The 12,904-nt window shown below is 37.6% G+C and overlaps 1 protein-coding gene across 1 annotated transcript in view; it reads right to left on the bottom strand.

Annotated features, from left to right (window-relative positions):
- Positions 1-310: 310 nt before the first annotated feature.
- Positions 311-12,904, bottom strand: part of TMPRSS11A (transmembrane serine protease 11A) — a 37,212-nt gene continuing 24,618 nt past the window's right edge. Inside the window, exons 6-9 of the mRNA XM_032864445.1 lie at positions 11,639-11,810; positions 4,017-4,276; positions 2,026-2,172; positions 311-315 (exon numbers count right to left, since the gene is read on the bottom strand). Coding sequence (XP_032720336.1) covers positions 311-315; positions 2,026-2,172; positions 4,017-4,276; positions 11,639-11,810 — 584 coding nt within the window. The remainder of the gene's footprint in view (positions 316-2,025; positions 2,173-4,016; positions 4,277-11,638; positions 11,811-12,904) is intronic.

The raw sequence follows: 12,904 nt of genomic DNA, 5'->3' as shown, positions 1-12,904 counted from the left end.
ATAAATTGGCTATGAGTCATTGCTTAATTGAAGTGATTCTATAATAAATAATGTCATTTAATCTCACTTCATTGTACTACATTCACTGAATATGTAAATTCTTATACATATATAGCCTGCTCACAGCACTCAATATCTAACTTTTATAGTGAATTAGAGGCCCGTTTTCGAAGTGATCCAGTTTCGGTAATAAACCACTTTTGTGTAGACTCCAGGTTTGTTCTTTTGACCACAGTTGTCTCCCCAGCTCACAATTCCAATGAGATACCAGGTATCTTTAAGATCCTTTATGACTAGAGGTCCCCCAGAATCACCCTGAAAATAAAAGAAAGAATATTAGCTAAATATAAAGCTTGTTACTTAAAATATTCTTATGAACCACATATTTTATTGTTCGATAGCATAGGTATTGATTACCAATTATAGACTAGTTAATTGAAACATGGATTTCAAAAGTTTTAAAAGCCTTAAATTTCAATTTCCACATTTTAATTTTTTCAGCTTTATAGACATATAATTGACAAATAAAATTGTGTATATTTAAAGTGTACATGATTTTTAATAGACATACACTTTGTGAAATGATTAGCACAATCAGTTAATTAACACATTTATCACTTCACATAGTTACTGTGTGTATGTGTATGTGTGTGTTTTAAGAATGACTAAGGTCTACGGGCAAATTTCAAGTACACAACACAGAAAGTCTATCTAGCTGGTGTTGGTTTTTTCTGACTCCAAGCAGGGTGCTTGGACCTCAGTTTTATTGGACAGACTAAACCCCTCACCATGAACCTCAGTTATAATCACTGTATTCCTGTCTTGGACCCTGTCCCTGGGTCACCTTCTCAATTTTTTCCCCAAGTTTTCTATGGCTAAAGCTTTGTCTTACCACTGACTTGCACAGTCATGGAGCAGGCATCTTACCTCTGTTTCCCGTTTCAGTGAAATCTCTTTATGACCATCTCTTTCCTGAGGTATATCACTGATCTCACCATTTGCCTAGATTCCCATGTGCTGTCTACAAATGGGCTCCTGTCACCACCTTCTCCTTGTGCATCATGGTTTGGAACTCTCTGTGCATTCTCTGAATTCTAGCTGCCTCCCTCCACATTCTCAGCAACCAAGGCTGGATATGTACCAGCTTCTGCTCTAGCTCAGCTATAAAACTCCCTGCTCCTTTTCTGATAGAGGTTTACGTGTGTAATTTGTGGGACTCTAGGCAGAATTTTCTGCCACTAATATCAAAGCAATTTTGGTATTTCACCATGTAGAGTCACCTCCTTGGCATTTTCAAGAATTTCTTGTTATAAAGCAAGTGCTTTCAGGAAGAAATACACTTTCTACCTTTGTCAGAAAGCATACAGGCTGGATAGCTATCGGACAGCAGAGGAAGGCACTGGAAAGGGCACCAGGCAATCGCAACATGACCCAATCTGCCTTCTTCCTCAGCAGTGTGGCCTGTCAGCCTCCTTATGCTGACTACTTGGGGTCCCCTCAAATACGAATTATAATTTCACACCCTCATAATTTTTGCTGTGCTCTTTCTATATATAGAAAGATAATACTCTTCTCTTATTCTATAACTGGGTAAGGGCCCTTTATCCTTCAGGTCTATATCCTTCGTTATGATCTCTCTGTTACTTGCTGCAAAAATGTTCCCTTCATGCTAAAAGTATTTGTTATCTCTTATACCATTTAAAACATCTCATCATAGTTTGCCGCTCATGATTATTTCCTTTCTAGATGAGCCCTTTAAGAAAAGGGACTCTTCTTTATGAACCTTTGGACTTCTAGTATTAAGAAAAGTTAATTTTGTTGGTTTGTTGGATAGCATCAAAGAAACTCTGTTTATAACATTTTGCTTAATAAAACACCTGACAATATTTGTGTTGTGAAATCTGCATTTAGCATTTATTGAACTGATAAGATGTCCATGTTGATACTAACATAAATAACACAGAATATTTCTTGAAAGAGATAAAAGTGTTTTGAATTAATGATATTAAAATAATCTCTCTCTACCTACCCTGCAAGCATCATACATTCCTTCTAGATATCCAGCACAAAACATTCCAAATTTTATATCCCGGCCATATACATGCGGTTGCTTGCACACATCATCACTTATGATTTTCAGTTTGGCTTCTCGAAGATTATTTTGGGATTTCCCTTCAGGAAAAACAAAGTCATTTTAGTGTTTACAATCAACATTGTTAGCTAGAATGAAGCAAGTGAACTTTTTTCTAATCTAATCTATTTCATACTTAAAATTGTCAATACAGAATGAGGTTTATGTAAACAGTTTTTAGAGAATAGATTTCCTTTTAAATTCTGGCACATTTAAATGATAATTATTATCCTTATCACATTTTATAAAAACCTTTACTAGGAATAAAAACATTTCCCAGAGAGCAAACTCTCTTCCTATTGTTATATGTATGTACCTAGACTGGATTTTATGATCCAGAGTGTATCTAAGTATGCCCCCAAAACATTCAAAAACAAAATCATTTTTATTTATTGGAAGTTTAAGTTAGTATATCGAATTAGATCATTTTGGAGAGGATCATGGAATCTTTGTTACCAGAGACTATCTCTACACAGTATTCTTTTTTGGAATTAACATATAATGTATTTGTTTCAGGGGTACAGGTCTGTGAATCATCAGTCTTACACAACTCACAGCACTCCCCATAGCACATACCCTCCCCAGTGTCCATCACCCAGCCACCCCATCCACCCCCCCACCCCAGCAATCCTCAGTTTGTTTTGTGAGATTAAGAGTCTCTTATGGTTTGTGTCCCTCTCTGGTTTCATCTTGTTTCATTTTTCCCTCCCTTCCCCTACACAGTATTCTTTTTTTTTTAAATTTTTTCTTTTTTATTTATTTGATAGAGAGAGAAATCACAAGTAGGCAGAGAAGCAGGCAGAGAGAGAGACAGGGAAGCAGGCTCCCCGCCGAGCAGGGAGCCCGACGCGGGGCTCGATCCCAGGACCCTGAGACCATGACCTGAGCCGAAGGCAGAGGCTTAACCCACTGAGCCACCCAGGCGCCCCCCTACACAGTATTCTTATCCCTGATCCCTTTTAAATTAACTTCTGTAGTTCTGAAGCAGATTTTGCTGCAACTGGACATTGCAGCTGAGCAATGGGAAAACCTGTAAGGTGACCAAGGAAGGTAAAATGAGTAGTGGAGCAAACCAAGAGGAGAAGGAGATGAAAAGGGTTGAGGGAGGCTCACAAAAATGGGCCATGGAGGGAGGGGGTCTTGGAGTGAGGGTGGGCATGAGGATGACAACACGCCTGATAAGTACTTGACATTGCATTGAAAACAGCGTGTAGAAATAGACTCTAGTTTTGATGAGGGAGTATTTGCTTCATTTATGTCTTCCTTGAAGCCCATCCTTTCCAAACTGCCTCTCCCTTATGCCATGTGATTCTCACAGCCTGCTTGTCACATACCTGCCTTTCTCGGTATAGGCACAGGAGTGAGGGTTTGAGTTCGCCAGTCAGTCCAAGTACCCCTGGACACACGCAGGGCCAAAAGAGACCTTTTCAGGACTTAACATCAATTCTGGCCAAGAGGATATGTTCTTCCCTCTGCAGCTACTAGGGGAAGATGATGTAGACCCCAGTGTTGCTGGCCACCTTTGATACTATGTGGAGCTAGAATCCCTCCATATGAAGGCAGCCTCGGGGAGAACAGAGCCAGAAATAGGAAGATTCAGACATTCAGAATCAAGTGACATCATACATCATATTCCTGAATCCAGCTATGTCTGAAACCAGACTCCTGTCATCTCTCTTGACTTCTAAATTACAAGGGACAAATTTGCCATTTTATTATTATCTTTACTTTAGTAAGAGTTGAGTTTCTGTCACTTACAAAATAAGAGCACTCAATGAATCCAACCAAGCTGTGTGGAAATGGGTGGCAGGATAATATTGATGGAGGTTAAATCACACTGTCCTAAATCGGACATAGTGCTTGTGGTCCTTTCTGAGATACTTACCACCATAGAAGAGTGCTCCAAATCCTGTGATATAGACCGTGGAATTTGGTTGGAAGGATGCAGAGGCTTCCGGCAGACAAGCCCGGCGGATGTCATCGGTAAAGGTGACCCTGGGAGAGAACTGCACGGCAGCAATATCGTACTCTCTTGCTGGGAAGTGGTATCTTTCGTGAACAATAATTCTTCTGACATTTCTTTTCATTAATGGAGGGTTGATTGTCATTCCAAAACTAACAGTCCATTGACGTGGATTTGCATTACTGGAAAATGTTAGAAATGAGCAGAATATATAAACTGCACTGTAATAATTACATAAAGGTTAATAAAAAACTCCCTCTTAAAAATATATGTTGTAATGATAGTTTCCTTTGACCTTTAAATCTAGTCTATTGCTATTTTGAAAAAATAAACTGTGTATAAACAGTATCTTAGAGCTGGGATCCAAAAAAGAACTATGAATTTCAGAACTGTAAAGCATATAAACTATCATTCATTTATCTCTTCAACAAATATTTATTGAAATTCTATGTGATGAGCCTTACATGGTTAAAGTGGTGAACCAGATAGAAAAAGTGCCTGCTGGTGGCTGTATTCGATTCCAGTGAAGGAAAAGAGCAAAACAAATTAACAGTTAAATAAATCCAAGCAGTAATCACAGTTATGAATAAAATAAAATAGAGCAATTGAATAGAATATGGGAGTGTGTGTAGGTAGATAATTCTCTTTTGAGAATATGATGTTTATTTATTTATTTATTTATTTTTTAGATTTTATTTATTTATTTGACAGAGAGATCACAAGTAGGCGAGGAGGCAGGCGGGGTGGGGGGGGAAGCAGACTCCCTGCTGAGCAGAGAACCTGAGACCATGACCTGAGCTGAAGGCAGAGGTTTAACCCACTGAGCCCTCCAGGCGCCCCGAGAATATGATGTTGAGATTGAGACATGGTTGATGAGGAGCCAGCTGTGAGAAGACAGGGAGACAAGTTTCCAGACCAGCCTGCCAAGGCCTGATACCAGCTGGGCTATAGTTCAAGACACACGGGAAGAATGGTGGGAAATGAAGCTGGCGAGGTAGCAGGAACCAGATTTTTGTGCTTCTTACATGTCATGAATAAAGAGTTTAGATTTCATTCAAGCGATATGGGAATTCCTTGGATGATTTTAAGCCATGAGTAATGTAGTCTCTTGTACATTAAAAAAAAAAAATTACCTAGGTTCTTTCTGGAGAATAGATTGTTGGAGGGCAAGAATTAACAAGGAAAAAGTTGTCAGAAGTCTTGTGAAAAATGACCAAATGTGGGCGACTTCTAACTTGGGGGCTTGAGCAACTGGTGGATCTGGTATGGATGGAGACTGGAAAGGTCGTCTAGTAACAAAAGATCCTCCAGGAGTCTTTGTTTTATACTTAACGAAAATAAATTCTAGATGGGTTAAACTATTTGCCTACTATCATGTCTTCTTGCCTCTGGCTCTTCTCTTTATTAGACATGGTCTCTCACCACAATCTACTTATTAGTAGCAAGATTAGTGTTCTTAACTAAGTAATTGAACTAACATCACCCATGAGGGATAAGCAGAGACAGATATTGCCCATACAGATACTTGTTTCTTGACCTAATTATTTCTTAATAGGTAGTTTTAGACATAGAAAGAAGCATATAAGCATATATCATGGGGTTTAAGTCCAATTTGAAAGCTGTAATTGTGTTGGGATTATTATTTTTTTCTCCAAGGCAACTTAAAATTTAAGTTGTGTTTTTATATGCAATTTTTATGTGCAAAAATACTTTAATGAGAAAAACTAAATAAAAATTGGACTGTGGGGAGCACCTGGGTGGCTCAGTCAGTTAAGTGTGGAACTCTTGATTTGGGCTCAGGTCATGATCTTGGGGTTGTGAGATCAAGTCCCATGTTCAGCTCTGCCCTAAGCATGGAGCCTGCTTAAGATTCTCTCTCTGCCCCTCTCTGCTCATACTCTCTTTCTCTCTTAAAAAAAAAAAAATTTGTGAACACAATTATTCATATTGTATAAATATGACATTTTTGTTTATAATTCAGTCTATTGTGAGTTTTATGGATATAAATTTGCTTTCTCAACTTAATTATGCCTAGATAAACTTAACATAAATCAAGTATTTTGAACTTGGGAATGCAAAGGACAGACCTTGAATACTATTTACTCAAATGGAAACAATCATTCTAGAACTTTCGGACAATGCCTTGATACCATTTAATACCGCTTGTATTTGTTATATTTGTAAATAATGAGCCCGAAATAAACCTCTGACATGAGAGATACTAAGTGAAGATTAAAGATAAACTTTCTAAATTCTAAATCCAGGCGCAAATAAAAAAAGACACAATTTAATGGTGATAAGTATAAACCAGTAATTTGGATCCCCATCTAAAATGTAAGAAATCAAAGTGGGACTCCCATCTGGAAACCATCCCTGTAAAAAGGATCTGGGAATTTTGTTGATTATTAGCTTGAAAATCAATCATGTGATAAGAGTTCTTAAAGTGTTAATTTCATATAAGACTGCAATGATATGAAATAATCTCAGAGTAGCGAAGGCCATAAAAAGTCATTTGGTCTTCTCACTGATCCAGTGCTTGAAAGATGGGACTTTGCATGAGGCAGACATATATTCCTATGTTCGGTTCCACCATCCCCTAACAATTGTGACTTTGGGCAAGTTACTTTTCTTTCTTTTTTTTTTTTTTAATTTATTCATTTTAATGAGAGAGAGAAAATGTGTGTGAGCAGGGAGAGGGGCACAGGGAGAGAAGGAGAGAGAGAACCTTAAGTGCTGGGCATGGAGCCCAATGCTGGGGCTTGATCTCACAACCCAGAGATCGTGACCTGAGCCCAAATCAAGAGTTGGATGCTTAACTGACTGAGCCACCCAGGCACCTCAACTTTCCTTATTTCCCTCAGTGTAAAAGGGCTTATCAAGCAGGGTTTACTTAATGAGGCAAGTGTAAGAATTATATAAAACAAATCTTAAGCATCTAACTAAAAATTTGTGGCACATGGGAGCTTAATAAATGGTAAATAGTTGCTGTTGTAAGCACACACTCTCCAGTAGCAATTCTTTTTGCTTGAATCCTGCAGGTGGGGACCTCTCCTTTCCCACCTCTTTCTTCACCTTGGGATACCTCGCATGTCTGAGCAGCTCTAACTGTTGACAAGTTCTTCCTTGATACCTTAATTCTCTTCCACAGGAAAGCATCTCAGACCTAGGGTTTGCATGGCAAGGCTATATAGTTATCCTATCACCTTTCTTTATCATCCAACACTCTATACTCTAAGAGTATTTCATTTCACTATGTTTTCTTTTAAGTCTGCTGTCCAGAACAGAATTCACTATCCTAGTCAGGATCTGACCAACAAAGAGTCTCCTTTATTTTGGAATCTGTATTTCTCTTCATTCAATTTAAATCACCATTTAGTTTTGTGAACAACTGACTCATAGTGGGTTTTTTTTTCTGACTCAAATTTCTAAACAATTTTCACATGTTAAAACACAAATATGATTTTGGTACTGATACACTTGGATTTTTTTGGGCTTATTTAGAGCCTTACATTTATACCAACTAAAATTAATCATTTAGTTCTTGCTTATTACTCTAGCATAATTAATGTCTTTTTGAAATTTCTGTTTTTCTTACCCAAACATTTGTCATCCTTTCCAGCATCTGTCATCAGCTACTTTGTTGATTATAACTTCCACATCATCTGCCAAGCCTAGAAAATACACTGTCTAGGACAGGGTGCAGGATTAAGGTCTTTGGTGGGCCATAAAAAACATCCTCAGCATTTTAATAACAATTGTTAATCATGATTCTTTAGTGAGAATTGTTTAGTTATCGAGCTACCTATTATGATCACATTCAATTTATATTGTTTATGTTTTCAGAAGCCTTCCCATTTTACTTTGTCACTATGACATTGATCATATTATCTATTTTGAGAAGTGTATTTTAAGGGAGACACTGACAAAATCGAGAACATTTATAGGAGAAGAACCAAGATTGTAGGGCATCTGAAGCTGATGCTGTGAAATAAAGTAGTGATATTTATTTTCACATATGGTTTGGAGATTTTCACTCATTTTATATTGTTTGGCTTGAAAAAGAAAATAAGGAAATTTTTCTTTGAATGGTTCTATGGAAAAGAAAGAAATTTGATCCTTGCTGCTCCAGATCAAAGAACAAATATCAATGGTGGAAGTTATTAGGTTGCAGATTTGGCGTTCAGTGTTATAAAGATATTTGCACATGTAGAACCATCTACCACAAAACTGGCAAACTTTGGAGAGAGCAAGCCCTCCATTCCTTTGGGATATTCAAGGACAAACTAGGTACCTGCATAAGGGATTTCTGTGCATTCTAACATATTGCCCTATTGAGCTCTGATGTCTTTCAAACTTTAAGAATCTAAGTCTCTATACAGATTTGGACTCAGGCAGGCAGAATTTACTATGGTATCAAAAGTCAGAATTTTATTTGCAAATATCTTTCCCCATTTGGTAAGCTGTCTTTAGTTTTATTTTGTTAATGTCTTCCTTCACCACACAAAAGCTTTTTATTTTGGTGTAGTCCCAAAATGGTAGTGTAGTTTTGGTATAGTATAATTTTGTTTTTGTTTCCCTTATCCAAGGAAACATGTCCAGAAAAATGTTTCCACAGCTTATGTCAAAGAGATTGTTACCTGTTTTCTTCTAGGAATTTTATAGTTTCAGGTCTCACATGTAGGTCTTTAATCCACTTTGAGTTTACTTTTGTGTATGTTATAAGATGGTGGTACAGCTTCATTCTTTTGCATGTAGCTGTCCAGTTTTCCCAACACCATTTGTTGAAGAGACTGTGTTTTCCCCTTGTATATTCTTGTCTCCTTTGTCACAGATTAATTGACCATATAATGGTGGGTTTATTTCTGGGAACTTTATTCTGCTCTATTGACTTGCGTGTCTATTTTTGTGCCAATATCATATTGTCTTGAGTACAACTTTGTAGTCTACCTTGAAATCTGGGATTGTGATTCCTATAGCCCTATTTTTTCCTAAGATTGCTTTGGCTATGTGGGATCTTTTGCACAGTGAAGGAAATCATCAACGAAACAAAAAGGAAGGAAACCTACTGAGTAAAATTCCTGCAAATGATATATGTGATAATGGGTTTATATTCAAAATAAAAAAAAGAATTTATACAACTCAACACCAAAACAACAACAACAAACAACCCCCAAAAAACAAATGCTCTAACTGAAAAATGGGTAGAGGGCCCAAATAGACATTTTCCCAAAGAAAACCTACAGATGGCCAACAGACACATGAAAAGATGCTCAACATCACTGGTCATCAAGAAATGCAAATCAAGACCAAATGAGTTTATCTTTGTGTATGGTCCATATATACAATGCAGTATTATGCCTCCATCAGAAAGGATAAATACCCAACTTTTGTATCAACATGGATGGGACTGGAAGAGATTATGCTGAGTGAAATAAGTCAAGCAGAGAGAATCAGTTATCATATGGTTTCACTTACTTGTGGAGCATAAGGAATAATATGGAGGACACTGGGAGATGGAGAGGAGAAGTGAGTTGGAGGAAACTTGAGAGGGAGACAAAGCATGAGAGACTGGACTCAGAAACAAACTGAGGGTTTTGGAGGGGAGGGGGTGGGGGGTGAGGTGAGGCTGGTGGTGGGTATTATGGAGGGCATAATATGGAGCACTGAGTGTGGTGCATAAACAATGAATTCTGGAACACTGAAAAGAAATAAAATAAAATGAAATTTAAAAAAAATAATAAAAAACCCCAAATGAGACATCACCTTAAACCTATCAGAATGACTAAAATTAAAAAGATAAGAAAAATGTGTTGGCCAGGATGTGGAGAAAAAGGAACTCTTGAGCACTGTTGGTGAGAATGTAAATTGGTACGGCTATTGTGAAAAACCATATAGAGGTTCCTCACAAATTAAAAATAGAATTACCATATGACACAGTAATACCACTACTGGGTATTTATTCAAAGAAAACAAAAAACACTAAAAAACACTAACTCAAAAAGATACATGCACTCTAAATCAAAGCTATAATGAGACATCACTGCACACTTGTCAGAATACCTAAAGTTAATAATGTAAGAAACAACAGGTGTTGGCGAGGATATGGAGAAAAGGGAAACCCCCTTACACCGTTGGTGGGAATGCAAACTGGTGCCGCCGCTCTGGAAAACAGTATGAAGACTCCTCAAAAAGTTGAGAGTAGAACTACCCTATTATCTAACAACCACACTACTAGGTATTTACCCAAGGAATACAAAAATACTGATTCGAAGGGATGCATGTTTATAGCAGCATTATTTACAATAGCCAAATTATGGAAACAGACCACATGTCCATTATGAATGGATGAATAAGATATGGTATATATACATTACTTAGCCATAAAAAAGAATGAAATCTTAACCATTTGCAATGACATGAATGGAGCTAGAGTATTATGCTAAGTGAAGTAAGTCAGAGAAGGACAAATAGTATATGGTTTCACTCGTATGTCAAATTCAGGAAACAAACCAAAGAGCATAGGGGAACAAAGGAGAGTCAAACAAAGAAAGAGATTCTTAACTATAGAGGATAAACTGATGGTTAGCAGAGGGGTGGTGAGTGGAAGGATGGGTTAAGTAGGTGGTGGGGATTAAGGAGTACAGTTGTTATGATGAGTCCTGGGTGTTGTATGTAAGTGTTGAAGCACTAAATTGTACAGCTGAAACTAATATTACACTGTATGTTAACTGGAATTTAGATAAAAACTTAAAAAAAGAGAAGCCAAAAAATGTTATATGCACCCCTATGTTTTAATGCATTATTTACAATAGCCCAAATATGAAAGTTACTTAAGTATCCACTGATAAACAGATAAGGAAGATGTGAGGTGTACACACACACACACACGAATATTACACAGCCATAAGAAAGGAGGAGATTATGCTATTTGCAATAGCATGGATGAACCTAGAAAGTATTATGCTAAAAATAAATAATTCAGACTGAGAAAGACAAATGCCATATTATTTCACTCATGTGTGGAACCTGAAAAAAAAAAGGAATAAACAGGTAGAATCAGACTTATAAATACGGAGAACAAACTGATGGTTGCTGGAGGAGAGGAAGATTGAGGGGTGAGAAAAATGTAGAATGAATAACTTCCAGGAATAAAAGGCACAGCATGGGAAATACAGTCAGTGATGCTGTAATAGTGTTGTATGGTGATGGATGGCAGTTACACTTTTGGTGAGCACAGCGTAACACATAGAGAAGCTGAATCACCATGTTATACACCCGAAACTAATGTAACATCTGTGTAAACTATACTCCAACACCCCTTCCCAAAACCTGTGAGGCCGTGACCAGTGAGTGCTAAGATAATTACTACTACCCCCACTAATTTTGCAAAGAAGTATACAACTGGAACATTATATTAGAAAAGAACCAGAAAGAAAACTTTCTCATTTACCTCAATAATATTTGGGGGTATTGGTTATTACTCAGAACATAATAAAACTCAGTTTCTAACAGTAGTGGAGGCCAACTTAGAGTCAATAACTTACTTCGTAAAGCAGTGAGCTGCTGTGATGAGCCACGTATTACTGACCAGGGTGGCCCCACACTGATGTATGTTATTACGCTGAAGGGAAGCTTGCCAAGGCCAGGCAGCCTTGGCTGCGATGTCTCCAGACATTATTCTGTTGACTATTAATGGAACAACTCGTTTACCACAACCTGTAAGAGATAAGATCATTAAGTCATAAGAAATGTCTCTATAGTCTTTGGTTCAGAGTACCTAAGAGAGAGCTCTAATCTAGTATTGACATTTATCATTATATAAACATATACAATATTAATATCTATCCTCTTTGTTTCCTGATATGTTGATGGTTTGCTCATCCCTGTATTTATTTGTGGATATATATTGCTTACTAAAGCTATGTTAAACTACAAAGGGTTGATATATCACAAAGTAGGTGTCCTGAGGACTTCAGATGTCCTGGGAACTCCTACTAAGACTATTGCTTCCCAGTTTCAGAAGACCCAGTGTGTTACTTTGACCTGAAATTTTCACCAGAAGAGCTCCCCAGACAAGTAATTGCCCATTTGTTGGAACTCCTCCCATATATTTTTCTGTATGACTAGTTCCTAAGGTGTGCATGGGTTAATGTATGATGACCAGTTTCTCACTCTTCAGGATAGAGAGTTCCGTGTTTCCACATAAATATCCCATTCACTATTGGTAGGAATAAATACGTACTGTATTATGTGTATCAGATCAGAGATTATTTTGCTACTTAGGGTTTCTCAGAATTAAGCTTGTTATGAACATGGTGCTAATAAAGAAAGTATTGTAGTTCAATTCTTCTTCCAACTAATTGAGTATCAAAAAAGAAAACTCATTTTATTGATATTGACTACACAGCACTGTGGCCTGTCATTTTATTTATTTATTTATTTTTAAGATTTTATTTATTTATTTGACAGACAGAGATCACAAGTAGGCAGAGATGCAGGCAGAGAGAGAGAGGAGGAAGCAGGCTTTCCATGGAGCAGAGAGCCCGATGTGGGGCTCGATCCCAGGACCCTGGGATCATGACCTGAGCTGAAGGCTTTAACCCACTGAGCCACCCAGGTGCCCCGTGGCCTGTCATTTTCGAAATCTCCACCACTCTGCCATCACTCTAGTGTAGACTATCTTTTTTCTCATCTGGAGGACTAGGATGGCTTTAGTTTGTCACCCTGCTTCTGTCCAGCTCTTTTGATCTATTCTCCATACTGAAAACTGAGTGATCTTTCTTATATGTGTAAACCCTTTAGTGACTTCT

The sequence above is a fragment of the Lontra canadensis genome, unplaced genomic scaffold (assembly GCF_010015895.1).
Source record: "Lontra canadensis isolate GAN:19392208 unplaced genomic scaffold, GSC_riverotter_1.0 scaffold1, whole genome shotgun sequence".
In the NCBI taxonomy this organism is placed as follows: domain Eukaryota; kingdom Metazoa; phylum Chordata; class Mammalia; order Carnivora; family Mustelidae; genus Lontra; species Lontra canadensis.
The sequence above is the reverse complement of the archived record's forward strand: the minus strand, read 5'-3'. Positions and strand labels throughout refer to the sequence as shown.